The sequence below is a fragment of the Anomaloglossus baeobatrachus genome, chromosome 1, assembly GCF_048569485.1.
Source record: "Anomaloglossus baeobatrachus isolate aAnoBae1 chromosome 1, aAnoBae1.hap1, whole genome shotgun sequence".
NCBI classification, from domain to species: Eukaryota; Metazoa; Chordata; class Amphibia; order Anura; family Aromobatidae; genus Anomaloglossus; species Anomaloglossus baeobatrachus.
The window spans coordinates 25,988,072-26,010,520 of NC_134353.1; the positions used below are offsets into that span (position 1 = coordinate 25,988,072).

At 52.2% G+C, this 22,449-nt stretch overlaps 1 protein-coding gene across 2 annotated transcripts in view; it reads left to right on the forward strand.

Annotated features, from left to right (window-relative positions):
* ZNF638 (zinc finger protein 638) overlaps positions 1–22,449 on the forward strand; it is a 423,199-nt gene that overhangs the window by 282,915 nt on the left and 117,835 nt on the right. For both annotated transcript variants that reach the window (XM_075346112.1, XM_075346120.1), the window contains exons 12-16: positions 39–91; positions 171–299; positions 3,436–3,567; positions 4,576–4,617; positions 4,848–4,985. In XM_075346112.1, the coding sequence (XP_075202227.1) occupies positions 39–91; positions 171–299; positions 3,436–3,567; positions 4,576–4,617; positions 4,848–4,985 (494 nt within the window). The remainder of the gene's footprint in view (positions 1–38; positions 92–170; positions 300–3,435; positions 3,568–4,575; positions 4,618–4,847; positions 4,986–22,449) is intronic.

Here is a 22,449-nt window from a genome sequence, read left to right on the forward strand (position 1 = left end):
ACTTTGATGGTGACCACTAGATTGTGTTCTTATTCCAGAGATTCCTCCTGGTTTCATCAAGCGCCACATGCTGGAGGATCCTAACCTGAAGGTAGGCCGGCTGCTCCTGTCCCTCCCGTTCATGTAGTATCTGTGAGATGCAGAGGTAACTCATGTCCTTCTGTCTGCAGGAAGCCGAGAAATGTGTTGTACTGATCTCCAACTTGCCCGACACTCTGTACTTTGTGAATGAAATCACCAAGTTGGCGAAACCGTTTGGCGGAGTAAATGACATTCTCATCCTTTCCAGCCATAAAAAGGTAAATCTTGTGCTGCCCCGATGGTGTCTCCTCCACACATTGACATTGCCCTGCCATGTGCAGTGCTCTGATGTAAGCCAGATTCATATTTAGAGTGTAAGGCCACATCTGGAATATGGGATCCAGTTTTGGGCTCCACATTTAAAAAGGACATTTAGAGGTTAGAATCAGTTCAAAGGTAAGAACTAGATTGTTGCAAGGAACGGGGGCCGCCCGTATGATGAGTAATGGAGGCCGCCTGTATGATGAGAGTAATGGAGGCCGCCTGTATGATGAGTAATGGAGGCCGCCTGTATGATGAGTAATGGAGGCCGCCCGTATGATGAGTAATGGAGGCCGCCTGTATGATGAGAGTAATGGAGGCCGCCTGTATGATGAGTAATGGAGGCCGCCCGTATGATGAGTAATGGAGGCCGCCCGTATGATGAGTAATGGAGGCCTCCCGTATGATGAGTAATGGAGGCCGCCCGTATGATGAGTAATGGAGGCCGCCCGTATGATGAGTAATGGAGGCCGCCCGTATGATGAGTAATGGAGGCCGCCCGTATGATGAGTAATGGAGGCCGCCCGTATGATGAGTAATGGAGGCCGCCCGTATGATGAGTAATGGAGGCCGCCCGTATGATGAGTAATGGAGGCCGCCCGTATGATGAGAGGAATGGAGGCCGCCCGTATGATGAGAGGAATGGAGGCCGCCCGTATGATGAGAGGAATGGAGGCCGCCCGTATGATGAGAGGAATGGAGGCCGCCTGTATGATGAGAGGAATGGAGGCCGCCCGTATGATGAGAGGCTGAAAAAGTTAGATATGTTTAGCTTAGAAAAAGACGTCTCAGAGGAGATCTCATTTATATGTATAAATACATGTGTGGTCAATATAAAGGACTGGCACATGACTTATTTCTTCCAAAGACAATACTAAGGACCAGAGGGCAATCACTGCGAGTGGAAGAAAAGCGATTCCGACCGCTAAATAGGAAAGGGTTCTTTACAGTTAGAGCAGTCAGACTGTGGAATGCCGACCACAAGAGGTAGTAATGGTACTATAACAGCTTTATATCAGGGCGGATGATTTCCTCACTACACAACATTGTTTGTTATAAATGACTTCGGGACAAAATGTAGAACTGGTGGAGACAGGTTTTCGACCTACGTAACTATGTGTTTTTGGGGGGTGCAGTGTGGGGTCCATGTCGATGATGGACCAGTGTAGTTAAAACATCCACTTTTGGAGATGGGAACATCAGTGCAACTTTATAACTCTTGTTTACAGCTTATTGCCTCCAGACTGCACAACTTATGCAGTGCCTACACAGCGGTCGGCGATGGGCGGTCTCTTAGGCTAGGTTCACATTTCTGTTAATTTGTATCAGTCACAATCCGCGGCTCTGGTATCTGCCAAACAGATTCCGTTGTTCCCATATACTTGTATGAGCGGCGGATTGTGACTGATGACGCTGCGTTGCATCCTCCGCCCGACTGATCAGTCGTGGAACGACTGGCCGGGCGGCAGGAACGCAGCATGTAGCGTTTTTTGAGCAACGGAATCCTTTTGATTCCGCTGAGCGCGCTCTATCTTGGCGGACTAACGATCAGCTGATCACGTGGCTGCTGTGAGCGATTTGGCTGATCGCCTGGCTGCTGTGAGCGATTGGCTGATCGCTCTCTCACGTTTTACAACTGAGTCCAACAATGAATTCTTATTCTGTACAACGCATCAGTCACAAGAGTCAAGCAGCGCATGTGACTGATAAAAAAAACAACGGAAATGTGAAGCTAGCCTTAGGCAAAAAGCTGAGAACCAGTGTTAATATGTCAAGAGCGGCTGCAAATTGTAGGTAGTAACTTGCTTGCATGATCTGACATTACACATTTGTAAAAAAAAAAGAGAATAACCCTTTTAAGTCTGTGTGCAAGGAGACAAAAGCCTAAGGTCCACATGGGGGAAAAAAAAATCACACCTTCTGTTTTGTAGACCAGAATGGTGCGTGTAATGTCAGGCAGCCCTTAGAGGTTGGTTGAGTGTCTGGAGAGCCCCACAGTCACATCTGAAACTTGTGAACCTGCCCATTCAAGTCTATGGGGGCGAGACAAAAGTTGCACTGCACTTGCGGTACACCGGTGTACTGCGAATGAAGTGCGAGAATGGCAATAGCCGGCTACGGAGGAGAGAGGGAGAGAAATCCCTCCCTCTCCTCCCGGGCGCCGGCCCTCTCCCCCCGCAGCTGTGGTCCGTTCGCATGATCGGACCTCAGTCGCAGTGACACTCTGCTCCTGCTGTGCTGCCAGCGTGAGCAGAGTGTCATGCGAGGATCACACTAGTGCCCTGTGTGGTCCCGGCCTTACTCCAGCTGTGGAGTAAGTCATGTGACCCGCACATGGGAGGTCATGCTGTTTCTGGGACCATCAAGTTGTACCTGTCACTTGGCCGGGGTAAAGAACAGACCTTGAACCCAAAATCTTAATCCCACTCCTATGGATGGGTCACTTTGTGGAGGTCGTCTGAGCTATAGCTTGTTTGTTCAAACGTAATAAAAATATCTGTGTATATAAATAATCAAAATGTAAATGTAGTTGCATAATTATCTGTCTGTAGCCATCGCATAGACCCATAATATAATTCTAAGTTGTATAAGTCATGAAGGAGTTAACCAAAGATAATGAAGCCAGAATGTGAAGCTGCAAAAGTGTTATCAGTAATATTCACACAAAAAGAATGTACATAAAACAAACTGCGCTGTGAAAAATTAAGGAGTAAAAGTACTCCCTGTCTAGCTTCAAGGCCGAAGTAGCTTTTCTGTATCATTAGGTGTCTTGCAATACACAAGTTCAGTTGATGACAGTAGCTCAAGGAGAAAGTATGTCTGTGTGTTTGTCTGATACATTGATATATCGGCACTGATATACAGCTAATACGGCACCGTCTCTGTTATCCCAAACAAAGACTCCATTAGTAGTTTTCACCCAAATTCCTCCCTCGACAACTTCAGCCATGGCCACACAAACATTTATGCTCTGGTGAGGGGGAAAAACCTTTTACTGATTTTTATCAAAGGAGTTGTGAAATCGGTGGAAAGCCGGCAGTGACAGTCTGTGAGCCGCACACCCTCATCGCCTTTCCTCTGTTGTACATACAGGCGTACCTGGAGCTGACCAGCCGCAACTCCGTAGATTCAATGCTGAAGTTCTATAGTGTTTTCCCAACTTACCTCGGTGGGAATCTGCTGTCCATGAGCATCATGACGAGGTTCAAAGACCTAAAAAACGAGGTAAGCTGCACTTCCGAATGACAAGAAATGCTTGTTTCATATGGTCTGGACGACTCGACCCTTCTGTTCAGTGTGTAGGCCTCCAGGGGATGGGAGAAACAACACAAAACATAGCAAATGAGTGCGATAAATACCCACCGTGCAAAGCTCCATTAGTGGATATTAGAAGGTTCTGTCATGACACAACTTTATTAGTGCAGTGACACATTTGAAGGGACGAATGTAATAGTAAAAATATAATATACACACACATACATACACTTTTTGTAATGGTGCGGTTTGGAGAGATGCCGGGTCTGTTGGCGTTCACATGGCGCAATAACTTCCCACTAGCTCCTAAATCGCTGCACCAATGCTGCTTTGATATATTTATTAACATGTTAAAGTGCTACTGTCAATCTTGGACAGTGGTATTTAACCCCTTAACGTCAAAGGATGTACTGGTCCTCCGGTTACCGTGGGCTCTGGCGGCGAACCCACAGTAATCCCCCGCACTTGTCTGCTGATCTAATCAGCAGATGTGTGGCTAACAGGCACAGGTGAATCTCTGATCCACATGCGCCTGTTAGTTTTACCATAAAAACGGTGTGTGGCTAAAATGGTTTCAATGAAAAGTAGAACTAGTACCGCAAAAAATAAGCCCCATATGCAAGACTGATGGAAAAATAAAAGTTATGGCTCTTGGAAGAAGGGGAGAAAAAAAAAATGAAAAACGGAATATCGCCCGGGGTGAAGGGGTTAACACACAACCGGGGCGGTGCGTCATTCCCAGTGACATGATTGATGGGGCACCAATGGGTTTTAATGACAGCCAGGGGTCTGCTGAATGCCCCCCGTGTCTGTCATTACTGCACGCCTGTGTTAATCTGGGTTTCATAGGTGACTGATTTTCACTATACATAGAAGTGCTCAGGCACTGCTATGTATAGCACAGACAATCAAATGATCGGGATAGTCTGCAAAACTATTAAATACAGTTTTTGTTTTGTTTTTTTTCTTTGTCACCAGGACCTCATCTTTGTTGATCTGATCGAGCAGTCTAATTACAAGGTGAATATCTTTATTTATTTTTTTTGTTTTGTTTTATGGCAGCCATTTTCCTGGCAGTTGTAAGGATTAGTTACTCCTGAATCCCTTTAAGAGATGTGGTGGGAAATATCGGACTGCGGAGACAGGTCACGATCTCCGGCGGTTATATCAGAGACGTGGTATCACGTCTGGCACGGCGGGCTTTTCTACCATTACACTATGTACACACATTTTTGTTTACCCCTCTACAGATCTCGCCCTCAATTTACAAGAGGTTCGTCTATCTGACCCACCTGCCGGAGAAGACTGTGCCAAATTTCGAGGTCATCCGCATGGGGCTTCGCTTTGGGAAGGTTGAGAAATATGTGATCTTCAGTAATAAGCGGAAGGTGAGTGCTGGACGTACACACCAGGGGCTCCGAACCAGTGCCACCATTAAAGTAATGTGTATTTTTTTATATTATACATATAAGATAAATATATTATACATATATATATTTATGAGAGCGAGAAAAATATATAAATATATATATATATATATATATATATATATACCGTATTTCTTCGGCGCTCCATTGGGAGACCCAGACGATTGTTTACGATTGGGTGTATAGCACTGCCTCCGGAGGCCACACAAAGCATTACACTAAAAAGTGTAAGGCCCCTCCCCTTCTGGCTATACACCCCCCGTGGGATCACGGGCTGATCAGTTTTCAAGCTTTGTGCGAAGGAGGTCAGACATCCACGCATAGCTCCACTGTTTAGTCAGCAGTAGCTGCTGACTATATCGGATGGAAGAAAAGAGGGCCCATACTAGGGCCCCCAGCATGCTCCCTTCTCACCCCATTCCTATTGGCGGTGTTTGTTAAGGTTGAGGTACCCATTGTGGGTACGGAGGCTGGAGCCCACATGCTGCTTTCCTTCCCCATCCCCCTGAGGGGCTCTGAGGAAGTGGGATCTTACCGGCCCCCAAGCCCTGAGGCCGGGCTCCATCCACAGACCCGTAGAACCTGCTGGATACGGAGCTGGGTACCGTTCAGGGACAAGGCCCTGCAACATTCAGGTACTCTGTGTCCCCGTATGGACAGGCCGCGCACACTCCAGACTTGCTGGGTGTGCTAGTGCGCCGGGGACAGTAGCGCTGCGCGCTGGGGTTACAGTCACTGCAGTTTCTCTGAGGGACTTTATGTGTTGGGGACTGCCGCGCCGGCCGCCCCTGGAGCGGCGGCGCGGCTGAGACTTGTGGTGCGCCGGGGACTTAGCGCCGACCGTGCTTTTACGACGGCGGCGCTTATAAATCTAGTCCCCGGCTTTTGCGGCCTAGCTCCGCTTCGTTCCCGCCCCCACCCTGTCAATCAGGGCAAGGGAGAGACGCTGTACGATAGTCAGCGCCGAGGGCTGGAGTCTCATTTACATACTCCAGCCCTCTCACTGTGCACAGTGGGGCGCAGGTTTCCCGCACTTTGTCTGCACACGCCCAGGGCCCGCCCCTCTCCACAGGACGCCGGCAGCCATTCCTACATGCAGTCTGGCTGGAGAACGGACACAGGCTCTGGGAGACCCAGACAAGGGATTTCTGGCGACCACACACCCGCGTTAAGCGGGCGGTAAGCGGCACATTAGTGCTGGCCCCACTAGTGCCACAGTGTTATATTGGTGTATTTTTTTCTCTATACCATATATATATATATATTGCACTGTAAGGTCGCTTCTTGGCTGTATACCCTATATTGCTCTGAGGAGACGACAACATGTCATCCGCAAAACGCAAGGGTGCCAAGACAAAGGCTGTATACGCTGCTTGTGCCGCTTGTGGGGCTGATCTACCGGCAGGTTCCAATGACCCCCATTGTGTGCAATGTTCGGTCCCTGTGCCACTTCGTCAGCCGGAGTCTATGGTGGTAGTGGCCCAGGCAGAGTCACCGGTGAACCCTGTCCCGGTGACGGGGACAGAGTTCGCAGTTTTTGCTGACAAGATGTCTGTCACTATGACAAAAATCCTAGAGACCTTGCAGGCCAGGCCAGTTACTCAGACCATGGACACTGCTGCGTCAATGTTCCCCGGTCCCCCTCAGTTGGAGTTAATCCGTGCTTCAAGGGGGTCCCAGGCATCTCAGGCTGAAGGCTCTGACTCAGATGACAGTCCCAGGCAGCCTAAGCGAGCTCGCTGGGAGAGACCCTCCACGTCATCACGCGGATCAGGGTCTCAGCGAGAAGAGTCTCTGCATGATGAGACAGAGGAGGGTGATCAGGAGTCTAATCCTGAGACCGCTCTCAATCTGGATACTCCTGATGGTGACGCCATGGTAAATGACCTTATAGCGGCCATCAATAGACTGTTGGATATTTCTCCCCCAGCCCCTTCAGCAGAAGAGGCAGCTGCACAGCAGGAGAAGTTCCATTTCAGGTATCCCAAGCGTAAACTGAGTACTTTTCTGGACCACGCTGACTTCAGAGAATCAGTCCAGAAGCACCATGCTTATCCAGACAAGCGTTTCTCCAAACGTCTTAAGGATACACGTTATCCCTTTCCCCCTGACGTGGTCAAACGCTGGACCCAGTGTCCAAAGGTGGATCCCCCAATCTCCAGGCTTGCGGCTAGATCCATAGTTGCAGTGGAGGATGGGGCTGCACTTAAAGATGCCAATGACAGACAGATGGACCTATGGTTGAAATCTGTCTATGAAGCTATCGGCGCGTCCTTTGCTCCAGCATTCGCGGCCGTGTGGGCACTCCAAGCTATTTCAGCTGGTCTGGCACAGGTGGACTCTATCATACGTCCAGCAGTGCCACAAGTGAAGTCCTTAACTTCGCAAATGTCTGCGTTTGCGACCTATGCTATCAACGCTGTCCTGGACTCTACGAGCCGTACCTCAATGGCGTCTGCCAACTCGGTGGTTTTGCGCAGAGCCTTGTGGTTAAAAGAATGGAAAGCGGATTCTGCTTCCAAAAAATGTTTAACCAGCTTACCACTATCTGTAGACAGACTGTTTGGTGAGCAATTGGCTGAAATCATTAAACAGTCCAAGGGTAAAGACTCCTCCTTACCCCAGCCCAGATCAAGCAAACCTCAACAAAGGAGGTGGCAGTCGAGGTTTCGGTCCTTTCGAGGCTCCGGCAAGGCCCAATTCTCCTCGTCCAAAGGGACTCAGAAAGAGCAAAAGGGCTCAGATTCCTGGCGGGCTCACTCACGCCCCAAGAAAGCAACCGGAGGAACCGCTTCCAAGGCGGCTGCCTCATGACTTTCGGCCTCCTCCCTCCGCATCCTCGGTCGGTGGCAGGCTCTCCCGCTTTTGCGACATTTGGCTGCCACAGGTCAAGGACCGGTGGGTAACAGACATTTTGTCTCACGGGTACAGGATAGAGTTCAGTTCTCGTCCTCCGCCTCGGTTCTTCAGAACTTCCCCACATCCCGACCGAGCAGATGCTCTTCTGCAGGCGGTGGCCTCACTAAGAGCAGAAGGAGTGGTGATCCCTGTTCCTCTTCAGGAACAAGGGCAAGGTTTTTACTCCAATCTCTTCGTGGTTCCAAAAAAGGACGGCTCGTTCCGTCCTGTTCTGGACCTAAAGCTGCTCAACAAGCATGTGAATGCCAGGCGGTTCCGGATGGAATCCCTCCGCTCCGTCATTGCCTCAATGTCTCAAGGAGATTTCCTAGCATCAAGAGACATCAGGATGCTTATCTCCACTTGCCGATTGCTCCAGAGCACCAGCGTTTGCTGCGATTCGTTATAGAAGACGAGCATCTTCAGTTCGTAGACCTGCCCTTAGGTCTGGCGACAGCCCCACGGGTTTTCACCAAGGTCATGGCAGCAGTGGTAGCAGTCCTGCACTCTTAGGGTCACTCTGTGATCCCTTACTTGGACGATCTACTTGTCAAGGCACCCTCTCAAGAGGCATGCCAACGCAGCCTGAACGTTGCGCTGGAGACTCTCCAGAGTTTCGGGTGGATCATCAACTTTTCAAAGTTAAATCTGACACCGACCCAATCACTGACATATATTGGCATAGAGTTTTTATACTCTCTCAGCGATAGTGAAGCTTCCGCTGGACAAACAGCGTTCACTACAGACGGGGGTGCAGTCTCTCCTTCAAGGCCAGTCACACCCCTTAAGACGCCTCATGCACTTCCTAGCGAAGATGGTAGCAGCAATGGAGGCAGTCCCTTTCGCGCAGTTTCATCTGCGTCCACTTCAATGGGACATTCTCCGCCAAAGCGATGGGAAGTCGACGTCCCTAGACAGGAACGTCTCCCTTTCTCAGACGGTCAAGGACTCTCTTCAGTGGTGACTTCTTCCCACCTCATTGTCAAAAGGAAGGTCCTTCCTACCCCCATCCTGGACGGTGGTCACGACAGACGTGAGTCTGTCAGGGTGGAGAATAGTCTTTCTCCACCACAGGGCTCAGGGTACGTGGACTCAGCAGGAGTCCACCCTTCAGATCAATGTTCTGGAAATCTAAGCAGTGTATCTTGCCCTGCAAGCCTTCCAGCAGGGGCTGGAATGCAAACAGATCCGAGTTCAGTCGGACAACTCCACAGCGGTAGCATACATCAACCACCAAGGCAGAATACGCAGTCGGCAAGCCTCCCAAGAAGTCCGGCGGACTCTGATGTGGGTGGAAGACAGAGCATCCACCATATCCGCAGTTCACATCCCGGGCGTAGAAAACTGGGAAGCAGACTTCCTCAGTCGCCAGGGTATGGACGCAGGGGAATGGTCTCTGCACCCGGACGTGTTTCAGGAAATCTGGGGCCTTCGGGGGAGGCCGGACGTCGACCTAATGGCGTCTAGGCACAACACCAAGGTCACGAGTTTCATGGTGTGGTCTTACGATCAACGAGCTCTGGCGGCAGGCGCCTTAGTTCAGGATGGGTCGTAGTTCCAGCTACCCTATGTGTTTCCCCCTCTGGCACTGTTGCCCAGAGTGCTACGCAAGATCAGCTCCGATTGCCGCCGCGCCATCCTCGTCGCTCCAGACTGGCAGAGGAGGTCGTGGTACCCGGATCTGTGGCATCTCACGGTCGGCCAGCCGTGGGCACTACCAGACCGGCCAAACTTACTGTCCCAAGGGCCGTTTTCCATCTGAATCCTACGGCCCTGAACCTGACTGGGTGGCCATTGAGTCCTGGATCCTAGCGTCTTCAGGATTATCTCATGACGTCATTGCCACCATGTGACGGGCTAGGAAGCCGACGTCTGCCAAGATCTACCACTGGACGTGGAAGATATTCTTACCTTAGGGCTCTGCTCAGGGAGTGTCTCCCTGGCCATTTGCATTGCCTACTTTTCTTTCCTTCCTGCAATCTGGTTGAGAAACAGGTTTGTTGCTCGGCTCCCTTAAAGGACAAGTTCCAGCGCTGTCTGTATTCTTTCAGAAGCGCCTAGCACGACTTCCTCAGGTACGCACGTTCCTGCAGGGGGTTTGTCACATTGTCCCTCCGTACTGAGGCCGTTAGACCCATGGGATCTGAACAGGGTACTAATTGCTCTCCAGAAGCCGCCCTTCGAGCCTCTGAGGGATGTTTCACTTTCTCGACTTTCACAGAAAGTGGCTTTTCTGGTAGCGGTCACGTCTCTTCGGAGAGTGTCCGAGCTAGCCGCGCGGTCATCCAAAGCTCCCTTCCTGGTGTTTCACCAAGACAAGGTGGTGCTGCGCCCGATTCCGGAGTTTCTCCCTAAGGTGGTATCCCCTTTTCATCACAATCAGGATATCTCCTTACCTTCCTTTTGTCCTTATCCATTTCATCGATATGAAATGGATTTGCATTGTTGGATCTGGTGAAGAGCACTCAGAATCTACATTTCCCGCACGGCGCCCCTGCGCCGATCGGATGCGCTCTTTGTCCTTGTCACTGGTCAGCGCAAGGGGTCGCAGGCTGCCAAATCCACCCTGGCTCGATGGATCAAGGAACCAATCCTTGAAGCCTACCGTTCTGCTGGGCTTCCGGTTCCGTCAGGGCTGAAGGCCCATTCTACCAGAGCCGTGGGTGCGTCCTGGGCATTACGGCACCAGGCTACGGCTCAGCAGGTGTGCCAGGCGGCTACCTGGGCGAGTCTGCACACCTTCACCAAGCGTTATCAGGTGCATGCCTACGCTTAGGCGGATGCCAGCCTAAGTAGAAGAGTCCTGCAGGCGGCGGTTGCCTCCATGTAGGGAAGGGCTGTTTTTACAGTCCAAACTTGAGGTATTAATTTACCCACCCAGGGACTGCTTTTGGACGTCCCAATCGTCTGGGTCTCCCAATGGAGCGCCGAAGAAGAAGGGAATTTTGTTACTTACCGTAAATTCCTTTTCTTCTAGCTCCAATTGGGAGACCCAGCACCCGCCCTGTTTCCTTCGGGATTTTTGGTTTGTTCGGGTACACATGTTGTTCATGTTGAACGGTTTCAGTTCTCCGATGTTACTTCGGATTGAATTTGTTTAAACCAGTTATTGGCTTTCCTCCTTCTTGCTTTAGCACTAAAACTGAAGCAGCCCGTGATCCCACGGGGGGTGTATAGCCAGAAGGGGAGGGGCCTTACACTTTTTAGTGTAATGCTTTGTGTGGCCTCCGGAGGCAGTAGCTATACACCCAATCGTCTGGGTCTCCCAATTGGAGCTAGAAGAAAAGGAATTTACGGTAAGTAACAAAATTCCCTTCTTCTCTTTCACGCCTTTCGCAGAAGGTGGTCTTCCTAGTAGCAGTCACATCACTTCGGAGAGTGTCTGAGCTAGCAGCGCTGTCATGCAAAGCCCCTTTCTTTGTCGCTCTATTGGGAGACCCAGACAATTGGGTGTATAGCTACTGCCTCCGGAGGCCACACAAAGTATTACACTTAAAAGTGTAAGGCCCCTCCCCTACTGCCTATACACCCCCCGTGGGATCACGGGTTCCTCAGTTTTCATGCTTTGTGCGAAGGAGGCTAACATCCACGCATAGCTCCACTGTTTAGTCAGCAGCAGCTGCTGACTTTGTCGGATGGAAGAAAAGAGGGCCCATACTAGGGCCCCCAGCATGCTCCCTTCTCACCCCACTTTTGTCGGAGGTGTTTGTTAAGGTTGAGGTACCCATTGCGGGTACGGAGGCTGGAGCCCACATGCTGCTTTCCTTCCCCATCCCCTTAGGGCTCTGGGTGAAGTGGGATCCTATCGGTCTTCAGGCACAGGAGACCGTGCTCCGTCCACAGCCCTGGGGATCTGCTGGACATGGAGCTGAGTATCGTCAGGGACAAGGCCCTGCTACATTAAGGTACTCTGTGTCCCCGTACAAATCGCGCACACACACACCAGCATTGCTGGGTGTGTTAGTGCGCCGGGGGCAGCAGCGCAGCGCGCTCGTGCTATACTCACTACAGCTTGCTGAGTGAGTTTATGTGTTAGGAACTACCGCGCCGACCGCTGATGGCGGTTTTCTTCAGCGCTCTATTGGGAGACCCAGACGATTGGGGTATAGCTACTGCCCTCCGGAGGCCACACAAAGCACTACACTAAAAAGTGCAAGGCCCCTCCCCCTCTGGCTATACCCCCCCGTGGTATCACGGGTTCTCCAGTTTTAGCTTTGTGTGCGAAGGAGGTCAGACATCCACGCATAGCTCCACAGATTTTAGTCAGCAGTAGCTGCTGACTATTTCGGATGGAAGAAAAGAGGGCCCATATAGGGCCCCCAGCATGCTCCCTTCTCACCCCTGGATGGTGTTGTAAGGTTGAGGTACCTATTGCTGGTACGGAGGCTGGAGCCCACATGCTGCTTTCCTTCCACATCCCCCTGAGGGGCTCTGAGGAAGTGGGATCCTGCCGGCCTCAAAGCTCTGACGCCGGGCTCCATCCACAGACCCATTTGAACCTGCTGGATACGGAGCTGGAGTACCGTTCAGGGACATGGCCCTGCACCATTACAGGTACTCTGTGTCCCCGTACACACAGGCACAGCACACTCCAGACTTGCTGGGTGTGCTAGTGCGCCGGGGACAGTAAAGGGTTACAGTCACTGCAGCTTTGCTGAGTGACTTTGTGTTTTGGGAACTACCGCGCCGGACGCTCCGGGAGCGGCGGCGCGGCTGGGACTTGTAGTTCGCCGGGGACTGGGCGCCGACCGCGCTTTTACGGCGGCGGCGCTTATAACTCCAGTCCCCGGCTTCTGCGGCCTAGTGCCGCTTCGTTCCCGCCCCCTCCCTGTCACTCAGGGAAGGGGACAGGCGCTGAGCAATCAGCAGCGCCGAGGGCTGGAGCCTTTTTACATGCTCCAGCCCTCTCACTGCACTCTGTCGGACGCCGGATTCCCGCTCTGCCTTGGGGGCACGCCCACGGCCCGCCCCTACTCACACGAGCTGGGGAAGAAGCCGGCAGCCATTACTGCAGAGCTCGGACTTTCGGCTCCAAGGCAGGACGGTGGCGATCATACACCCGCTTATAGGCGGGCGGTAAGCGGCACACATAGTGCTGACCACATATAACTGCAGTGTATACATGTGTTGTTTTTAACTACATAGGTCGCTATATGCCCGCTGGGGGAGCGACACATCAGCAGCAGGAAAGCAGGTGTGCTAAGGCACAGGCTTTCTAGGCTGCTTGTTTTGCACGACTGAGGTGTTCATTTGTGTTTATGCTTATATGCTATACATTGCACTGTACAGTCGCTAGTCTTAGCTATATTCTTCTGGAATGGCTAGACTACAGCAGCAGAAAACCAAGGGTGCTGGGGCACAGGTTTTTTTCTATGCTGCTTGTATTGCATGGGCTGCAGTGTGCATTTGTACTTGTGCTTGTATGCTATACATTGCACTGTATGGTCACTCTTCTGGGCTATATTCCCCTAGATGACCAGTCTACAGCAGCAGAAGAGCAGAGGTGCCAGGGCACAGGCTTCTATGCTGCTTGGATTGCATGTGCTGCAGTGTTCATTTGTACTTGTGCTTGTATGCTATACATTGCACTGTAGGGTCACTCTTCTGGGCTATATTCCCCTAGATGACTAGTATACAGCAGCAGAAGAGCAGGGGTGCCAGGGCACAGGCTTCTATGCTGCTTGTATTGCTTGTGCTGCAGTGGTCATTTGTACTTTATGCCTGTATGCTATACATTGCAATGTACGGTCACCAATCTTGGCTATATACTTCTAGATAGCTAGTCGGCAGCGGCAAAAAAGCAACACAGATTTCAGTGCTGTTTTTACTACATGGGATGCTGTTCATGACACCGTCCCATTGTGTGCATGCTCCCCTGTAGCACGTCGTCTGCCGGGGTCTCTAGCACTTCGTCTGCCGGGGCTCTACTAGTTGTGGCCAAAGAAACCTCCTGTCAACCCTGTCCATGGACAGGGACGGAGTAGTCATAATATAGAGACTTGCACCCATGGGCAATCTACTTGACCAAAAGGCAGCTCTTCAGTGCTTTGATCCTGACATCGCTCTCAATCCGGATACACCGGATGGTAACGCCATACGGAATGATCCTATACCGTCCATCAATGGAAGGTTGGATCTTTCTCCCTCAGCTCCCCCAGTGGAGATAGGAGACGAACAGGAGAAGTTCCTTTTCAGTGTCTCACGCAGATATTGAGTATTTTTCTGGCCACGCTGACTTCAGAGAAGCAGTCCAGGAACACCACGCTTACCAGATAAGCGTCTTCTCCAAACGTTTTTAGGATACACGTTATCCCTTTTTTCCCCTGACGTGGTCAGCGCTGGACCCAGGGTCCAAAGGTGGATTCTCCAATCTCCAGGCTTGCATATAGAGCCATAGTTGCACTGGAGATGGGGCTTCACTTCAAGATGCCATTCACAGACAGATGGACTCTGGTTGAAATCTGTCTAGGAGGCTATCGGCGTGTCGGTTGCTCCGGCATCCACAGCCGTATTGGCAACCTAACCTTTTCTGCTGTTCTTGCGCAGCTGACCTTGAGCAGGGACATCTGTACCGCAGAGGCGTCCGTAACCCCGCAATGTCTGCACTGCGACTTACCCTGTTAATACTGTCCTAAACGTACAGTCGAGGTTTCGGTCCTTCCCAAGCTCCGGCAGGTCCCAATTGTCCTCGTGCAAAAGGGCTACAAAACCTCAGACGGGCTCAGATTCCGGCCGGGCTCAATCTCGCCCAAGGAAGGCAGTCGGAGGAACCGCTACCAAGGCGGTCTCCTCAGGACTCTCAGCTCTCTCTCTCTCTCTCCGCATCCGCGGTTGATGGCAGACTCCCCCGCCTTTGGCGACATTTAGCTGCCACAGGTCACAGACCGGTGGGTGACGGACATTGTGCTCACGTGCACAGGACAGTGTTCTGTTCTCGTCCTCCGACTCCATTCTTCAGAACGGCCCCACCTCTCCACCGAGCAGATGCCCTGCTGCAGGCGGTGGACGCTCTAAGAGCAGAAGGAGTGGTGATCCCTGTCCCCCCTCAGGAACGAGGGCGAGGGTTTGTACTCCAATCTCTTTGTGGCTCCAAAAATGGACGGTTCCTTCCGTCCTGTTCTGGTTCTGAAACTGCTCAACGAGCATGCGAACGCCAGGCGGTTCCGGATGGGATCCCTCCGATCCGTCATTGCCTCAATGTCTCGAGGAGACTTCCTTGCCTCAACAGACATCAAAGATGCCTATCTCCACGTGCCAATTGCTACGGAGCACCAACGTTTTCTACGTTTTGTGATAGGAGACGAACATCTTCTGTTCGTAGCTCTGCCATTCAGTCTGGCGACAGACCCACGGGTGGGCATGCACTTCCTAAGGAAGATGGTGGCAGCCATCGAGGCAGTTCTCTTTGCGCAGTTTCATCTGCGCCAACGGCAATGGGACATTCTCCGCCAATGGGATGGGCAGTCAACCTCCCTGGACGGGAAGTCTCCCTTTTCCCTGACGGCCGAGGACTCTCTGCAATAGTGGCTTATTCCCACCTCATTGCCATAGCCCCCATCCTGGGCAGTGGTCACGACAGATACGAGTCTGTCAGGGTGGGGAGCAGTTTGTCTCCGCCACATGGCTCAGGGGACGTGGACTCAGCAGGAGTCCACCCTTCAGTTCGATGTGCTGGAAATCGGGGCAGGGTATCTTACCCTATTAGCTTTCCAAAAGTGGCTAGAAGGGAGCAGATCCGAATCCAGTCGGACATCTCCACAGCGGTGGCATACATCAACCACCAAGGAGGGACACGCAGTCAGCAGCCTTCCAGGAAGTCCGGCGAATCCTCATGTGGGTGGAGGACACAGCATCCACCATATCCGCAGTTCACATCCCGGGCGTAGAAAACTGGGAAGCAGACTTCCTCAGTCGCCAGGGCATGGACGCGGGGGAATGGTCCCTTCACCCGGACGTGTTTCAGGAAATCTGTTGCCGCTGGGGGGGGCCGGACGTCGACCTAATGGCGTCTCGGCACACCAACAAGGTCCCGGCATTTATGGCACGATCGCGCGATCACAGAGCTCTGGCGGCAGACGCCTTAGTGCAAGATTGGTCGCAGTTCCGGCTCACATATGTGTTTCCACCTCTGGCACTCTTGCCCAGAGTACTGCGCAAACATCAGATCCGATTGCAGCCGCGTCATACTCGTCGCACCAGACTGGCCGAGGAGATCGTGGTACCCGGATCTGTGGCATCTCACGGTCTGCCGACCGGGGTCACTACCAGACCGACCAGACTTACTGTCCCAAGGGCCGTTTTCTCCATCGGAATTCTGCGGCCCTGAACCTGACTGTGTGGCCTTTGTGTCCTGGATCCTAGCGTATTCAGGATTATCCCAAGGGGTCGTTGTCACCATGAGACAGGCTAGGAAGCCCATGTCTGCTAAGATCTACCACAGAACGTGGAAGATTTTCTTAATCTGGTGCTCTACTCAGGGAGTGTCTCCCTGGCCATTTGCATTGCCTTTCTTTCTTTCCTTCCTACAATAGGAGTTAGAAAAGGGCTTGTCGCTAGACTCCCTCAAAGGGCAAGTCTCAGCACTATCCGTGTTCTTTCAGAAGCGTCTAGCACGTCTTTCTAAGGTGCGCACGTTCCCGCAGGGGGTTTGTCATATCGTACCCCCGTACAAGCGGCCGTTGGATCCATGGGATCTGAACAGGGTTCTAGTTGCTCTCCAGAAGCCGCCTTTCGAGCCTCTGAAGGAAGTTTCCTTTTCTCGCCTGTCACAGAAGGTGGCGTTTCTCGTTGCGATCACATCGCTTCGGCGAGTGTCTGAGCGGGCAGCTCTGTCATCCAAGGCTCCCTTCCTGGTGTTTCACCAGGACAAGGTAGTGCTGCGCATCATTCCGGAGTTTCTCCCTAAGGTAGTATCCTCGTTTCATCTTAATCAGGATATCTCCTTACCGTCTTTTTGCACTCATCCGGTTCACCGGTATGAGAAGGATTTACGTTTGCTAGATCTGGTGAGAGCACTCAGAATCTACATTTCCCGCACGGCGCCCGTACGCCGTTCAGATGCCCTTGTCGCTGGTACGCGCAAGAGGTTGCAGGCTTCTAAAGCCACCCTGGCTCGATGGATCAAAGAACCAATTCTGGAAGCCTACCGTTTTGCAGGGCTTCCGGTTCTTTCAGGGCTGAAAGCCCATTCAACCAGAGCCGTGAGTGCGTCCTGGGCGCTACGACACCAGGCTTCGGCTCAACAGGTGTGCCAGGCAGCTACCTGGTCGAGTCTGCACACTTTCACCAAACATTATCAGGTGCATACCTATGCTTCGGCGGATGCCAGCTTAGGTAGAAGAGTCCTGCAGGCGGCAGTGACATCCCCGTAGGGGAGGGCTGTTTTGCAGCTCTAACATGAGGTATCTCTTTACCCACCCAGGGACAGCTTTTGGACGTCCCAATCGTCTGGGTCTCCCAATAGAGCGCTGAAGAAGAAGGGAATTTTGTTACTTACCGTAAATTCCTTTTCTTCTAGCTCTTATTGGGAGACCCAGCACCCGCCCTGTTGTCCTTCGGGATTTCTTGGTTGTTTGCGGGTACACATGTTGTTCATGTTGAACGGTTTTTCAGTTCTCCGACGTTATTCGGAGTTAATTTGTTTAAACCAGTTATTGGCTTCCTCCTTCTTGCTTTGGCACTAAAACTGGAGAACCCGTGATACCACGGGGGGGTATAGCCAGAGGGGGAGGGGCCTTGCACTTTTTAGTGTAGTGCTTTGTGTGGCCTCCGGAGGGCAGTAGCTATACCCCAATCGTCTGGGTCTCCCAATAAGAGCTAGAAGAAAAGGAATTTACGGTAAGTAACAAAATTCCCTTCTTTACAGCAGCGCTGCGACGCGGCTGGGACTTGTGGTGCGCCGGGGACTTCCGCGCTGGCCACGCTTATACGGCGGCCGCGCTTATAAATCGAGTCCCCGGCTTTTGCGGCCTAGTTCCGTTTCGTTCCCGCCCCCAGGCCTGCCAGTCAGGGGAAGGGCGGGAAGCTGTGCTGAACTTCAGCGCCGAGGGTTGGAGTCTGCTTAGCATACTCCAACCCCCCTCACTGGGCACAGTGGGACGCCAGTTTCCCGCACTTTGTCTGGGGCACGCCCACGGCCCGCCCCTCTTCACAGGACGCTGGCAGCCATTCCTGTTTGCAGTCTCAGTGGAGAAGGGAGACAAGCTCTGGGAGACCCAGACACGAGATTCTGGCGACCACACACCCGCTTGGAGCGGGCGGTAAGCGGCACCTCGGGTGCTGACACCACTTGTGCCGAAGTGTTCATTTGTATATGCTTGTATTCTATACATTGCCCTGTACGGTCGCTATTCTTGGCTATATACCCTCCTAGGTTGCTAGACAACATGTCGTCCGCAAAAGGCAAGGGGGCCAAGACACAGGCTTTCTATGCTACCTGTACCATATGTGCGGCTGTTCTACCGGCTGGTGCCACTGACCCCCATTGTGTGCAATGTTCGGCCCCTGTGGCACTTGCTCAGCCGGGGCCTCGGCTAGAGGTGGCCGAAGGAGAACCACCTGTGAACACTGTCCAGGTGACAGGGACGGAATTTGCAGTTTTTGCTGATAGATTGTCTGTGACTATGACTAAAATCCTTGAGACTTTGCCGTCCAGACCGGTACATCAGACCATGGGCACTGTTGATTCAATGCTCCCTGGCCCCCCTCATTTGGAACAAATCCGTGCTCCGGGGGGGTCCCATGCATCCCGGGGTGATGGCTCTGACACGGACGACAGTCCCAGACAGCCTAAGCGAGCTCGCTACGAGCGACCCTCGACTTCATCTCACTGGTCAGGGTCCCAGCAAGAGGACTCTCTATATGATGAGGCAGAGGTAGCTGATCAGGAGTCTGACCCTGAGACCGCTCTCAATCTGGATACTCCTGATGGCGACGCCATAGTGAACGATCTTATCGCGTCCATCAATAAAATGTTGGATATTTCTCCCACAGCTCCTCCAGTGGAGGAGTCAGCTTCACAGCAGGAGAAATTCCATTTCAGGTATCCCAAGCGTAAATGGAGTACTTTTCTGGACCACTCTGACTTTAGAGAGTCAGTCCAGAAACACCACGCTTATCCGGATAAGCGTTTCTCCAAACGTCTTAAGGATACACGTTATCCCTTTCCCCCTGAGGTGGTCAAGAGCTGGACCCAGTGTCCAAAGGTGGATCTCCCAATCTCCAGGCTTGCGGCTAGATCCATATTGGCAGTGGAAGATGGGGCTTCACTTAAAGATGCCACTGACAGACAGATGGAACTCTGGTTGAAATCCATCTATGAAGCTATCGGCGCGTCGTTTGCTCCAGCATTCGCAGCCGTATGGGCACTCCAAGCTATTTCAGCTGGTCTTGCGCAGGTTGACACTGTCACACGTACATCTGGTCCGCAAGTAGCGTCCTTAACCTCCCAAATGTCTACATTTGCGTCTTACGCTATTAATGCTGTCCTAGACTCTACGAGCCGTACGGCAGTGGCGTCCGCCAACTCCGTGATTTTACGCAGAGCCTTGTGGTTAAGGGAATGGAAGGCAGATTCTGCTTCCAAGAAGTGCTTAACCAGTTTGCCATTTTCTGGTGACAGACTGTTTGGTGAAAGATTGGATGAAATCATTAAACAGTCCAAGGGTAAGGACTCATCCTTACCTCAGCCCAGACCAAATAAACCCCAACAGAGAAAGGGACAGTCGAGGTTCCGGTCCTTTCGAGGCTCGGGCAGGTCCCAATTCTCCTCGTCCAAAAGGACTCAAAAGGATCAGAGGAGCTCAGATTCTTGGCGGGCTCAGTCACGCCCAAAGAAAGCAGCCGGAGGAACCGCTACCAAGGCGGCTTCCTCATGACTTTCGGCCTCCTCTCTCCGCATCCTCGGTCGGCGGCAGGCTCTCCCGCTTTGGCGACATTTGGCTGCCACATGTCAAAGACCGTTGGGTGAGAGACATTCTGTCTCACGGGTACAGGATAGAGTTCAGTTCTCGTCCTCCAACTCGATTCTTCAGAACTTCTCCGCCTCCCGGCCGAGTCGATGCTCTTCTGCAGGCGGTGTGCTCTTTAAAGGCAGAAGGAGTGGTGATCCCTGTTCCTCTTCAGGAGCAAGGTCACGGCTTTTACTCCAATTTGTTTGTGGTACCAAAAAAAAAAAAAAAAAAAGACGGGTCTTTCCGTCCTGTTCTGGACCTAAAACAGCTCAACAAGCATGTGAAAACCAGGCGGTTCCGGATGGAATCCCTCCGCTCCGTCATCGCCTCAATGTCTCAAGGAGATTCCCTAGCATCAATAGACATCAAAGATGCTTATCTACACGTGCCGATTGCTCCAGAGCACCAGCGTTTTCTACGCTTCGTTATAGGAGACGAACACCTTCAGTTCGTAGCCCTGCCTTTCGGTTTGGCGACAGCCCCAAGGGTCTTCACCAAAGTCATGGCAGCAGTAGTAGCAGTCCTGCACTCTCAAGGTCACTCTGATCCCTTACTTGGACGATCTACTTGTCAAGGCACCCTCTCAAGAGGCATGCCAACACAGCCTGAACGTTGCGCTGGAGACTCTCCAGAGTTTCGGGTGGATCATCAACTTTTCAAAGTCAAATCTCACCCCGACCCAATCGATAACATACCTTGGCATGGAGTTTCATACTCTCTCAGCGATAGTGATGCTTCCGCTGGACAAACAGCGTTCACTACAGACAGGGGTGCAATCTCTCCTTCAGGGCCAGTCGCACCCCTTGAGACGCCTCATGCACTTCTTGGGGAAGATGGTAGCAGCAATGGAGGCAGTCCCTTTCGCGCAGTTTCATCTGCGTCCACTACAATGGGACATTCTCCGCCAATGGGACGGGAAGTCGACGTCCCTAGACAGGAACGTCTCCCTTTCTCAGGCGACCAAGGATTCTCTTCATTGGTGGCTTCTTCCCACCTCATTGTCAATAGGAAAGTCTTTCCTACCCCCATCTTGGGCGGTGGTCACAACGGACGCGAGTCTATCAGGGTGGGGAGCAGTTTTTCTCCACCACAGGGCTCAAGGTACGTGGACTCAGCAAGAGTCCACCCTTCAGATCAATGTTCTGGAAATCAGAGCAGTGTACCTTGCCCTACAAGCCTTCCAGCAGTGGCTGGAAGGCAAGCAGATCCGAATTCAGTCGGACAACTCCACAGCGGTGGCATACATCAACCACCAAGGAGGGACACGCAGTCGGCAAGCCTTCCAGGAAGTCCGGCGGATTCTGACGTGGGTGGAAGACACGGCATCCACCATATCCGCAGTTCACATCCCGGGCGTAGAAAACTGGGAAGCAGACTTCCTCAGTCGCCAGGGTATGGACGCAGGGGAATGGTCTCTTCACCCGGACGTGTTTCAGGAAATTTGTCGCCGCTGGGGAATGCCGGACGTCGACCTAATGGCGTCCCGGCACAACAACAAGGTCCCGGCCTTCATGGCACGGTCTCACGATCTCAGAGCTCTGGCGGCGGACGCCTTAGTTCAAGATTGGTCGCAGTTCCGGCTACCTTATGTGTTCCCACCTCTGGCACTGTTGCCCAGAGTGCTACGCAAGATCAGGTCCGACTGCCGCCGCGCCATCCTCGTCGCTCCAGACTGGCCAAGGAGATCGTGGTTCCCGGATCTGTGGCATCTCACGGTAGGACAACCGTGGGCACTATCAGACCGGCCAGACTTGCTGTCTCAAGGGCCGTTTTTCCATCAGAATTCTGCGGCCCTGAGCCTGACTGTGTGGCCATTGAGTCCTGGATCCTAGCGTCTTCAGGATTATCTCAAGAGGTCATTGCCACCATGAGACAGGCTAGGAACCTAACCTCTGCCAAGATCTACCACAGGACATGGAAGATATTCTTATCTTGGTGCTCTGCTCAGGAAGTTTCTCCCTGGCCATTTGCTTTGCCTACTTTTCTTTCCTTCCTGCAATCCGGGTTGGAAAAAGGTTGGTCGCTCGGCTCCCTTAAGGGACAAGTCTCTGCGCTATCTGTATTTTTTCAGAAGCGCATAGCACGACTTCCTCAGGTACGCACGTTCCTGCAGGGGGTTTGTCATATCGTCCCTCCTTACAAGCGGCCGTTAGAGCCCTGGGATCTGAACAAGGTTCTAATTGCTCTTCAGAAGCCGCCTTTCGAGCCTATGAGGGATGTTTCCCTGTCTCGCCTTTCTCAGAAAGTGGCTTTTCTAGTAGCGGTCACGTCTCTTCGGAGAGTGTCCGAGCTAGCAGCGCTGTCATGCAAATCTCCCTTCCTGGTATTTCACCAGGATAAGGTGGTGCTGCGCCCGATTCCGGAGTTTCTCCCTAAAGTGGTATCCCCTTTTCATCTCAATCAGGATATCTCCTTACCTTCTTTGTGTCCTCGTCCAGTTCATCAATGTGAAAAGGATTTGCATATGTTGGATCTGGTGAGAGCACTCAGAATCTACATTTCCCGCACGGCTCCTCTGCGCCGCTCGGATGCACTCTTTGTCCTTGTCGCTGGCCAGCGTAAAGGGTCGCAAGCTT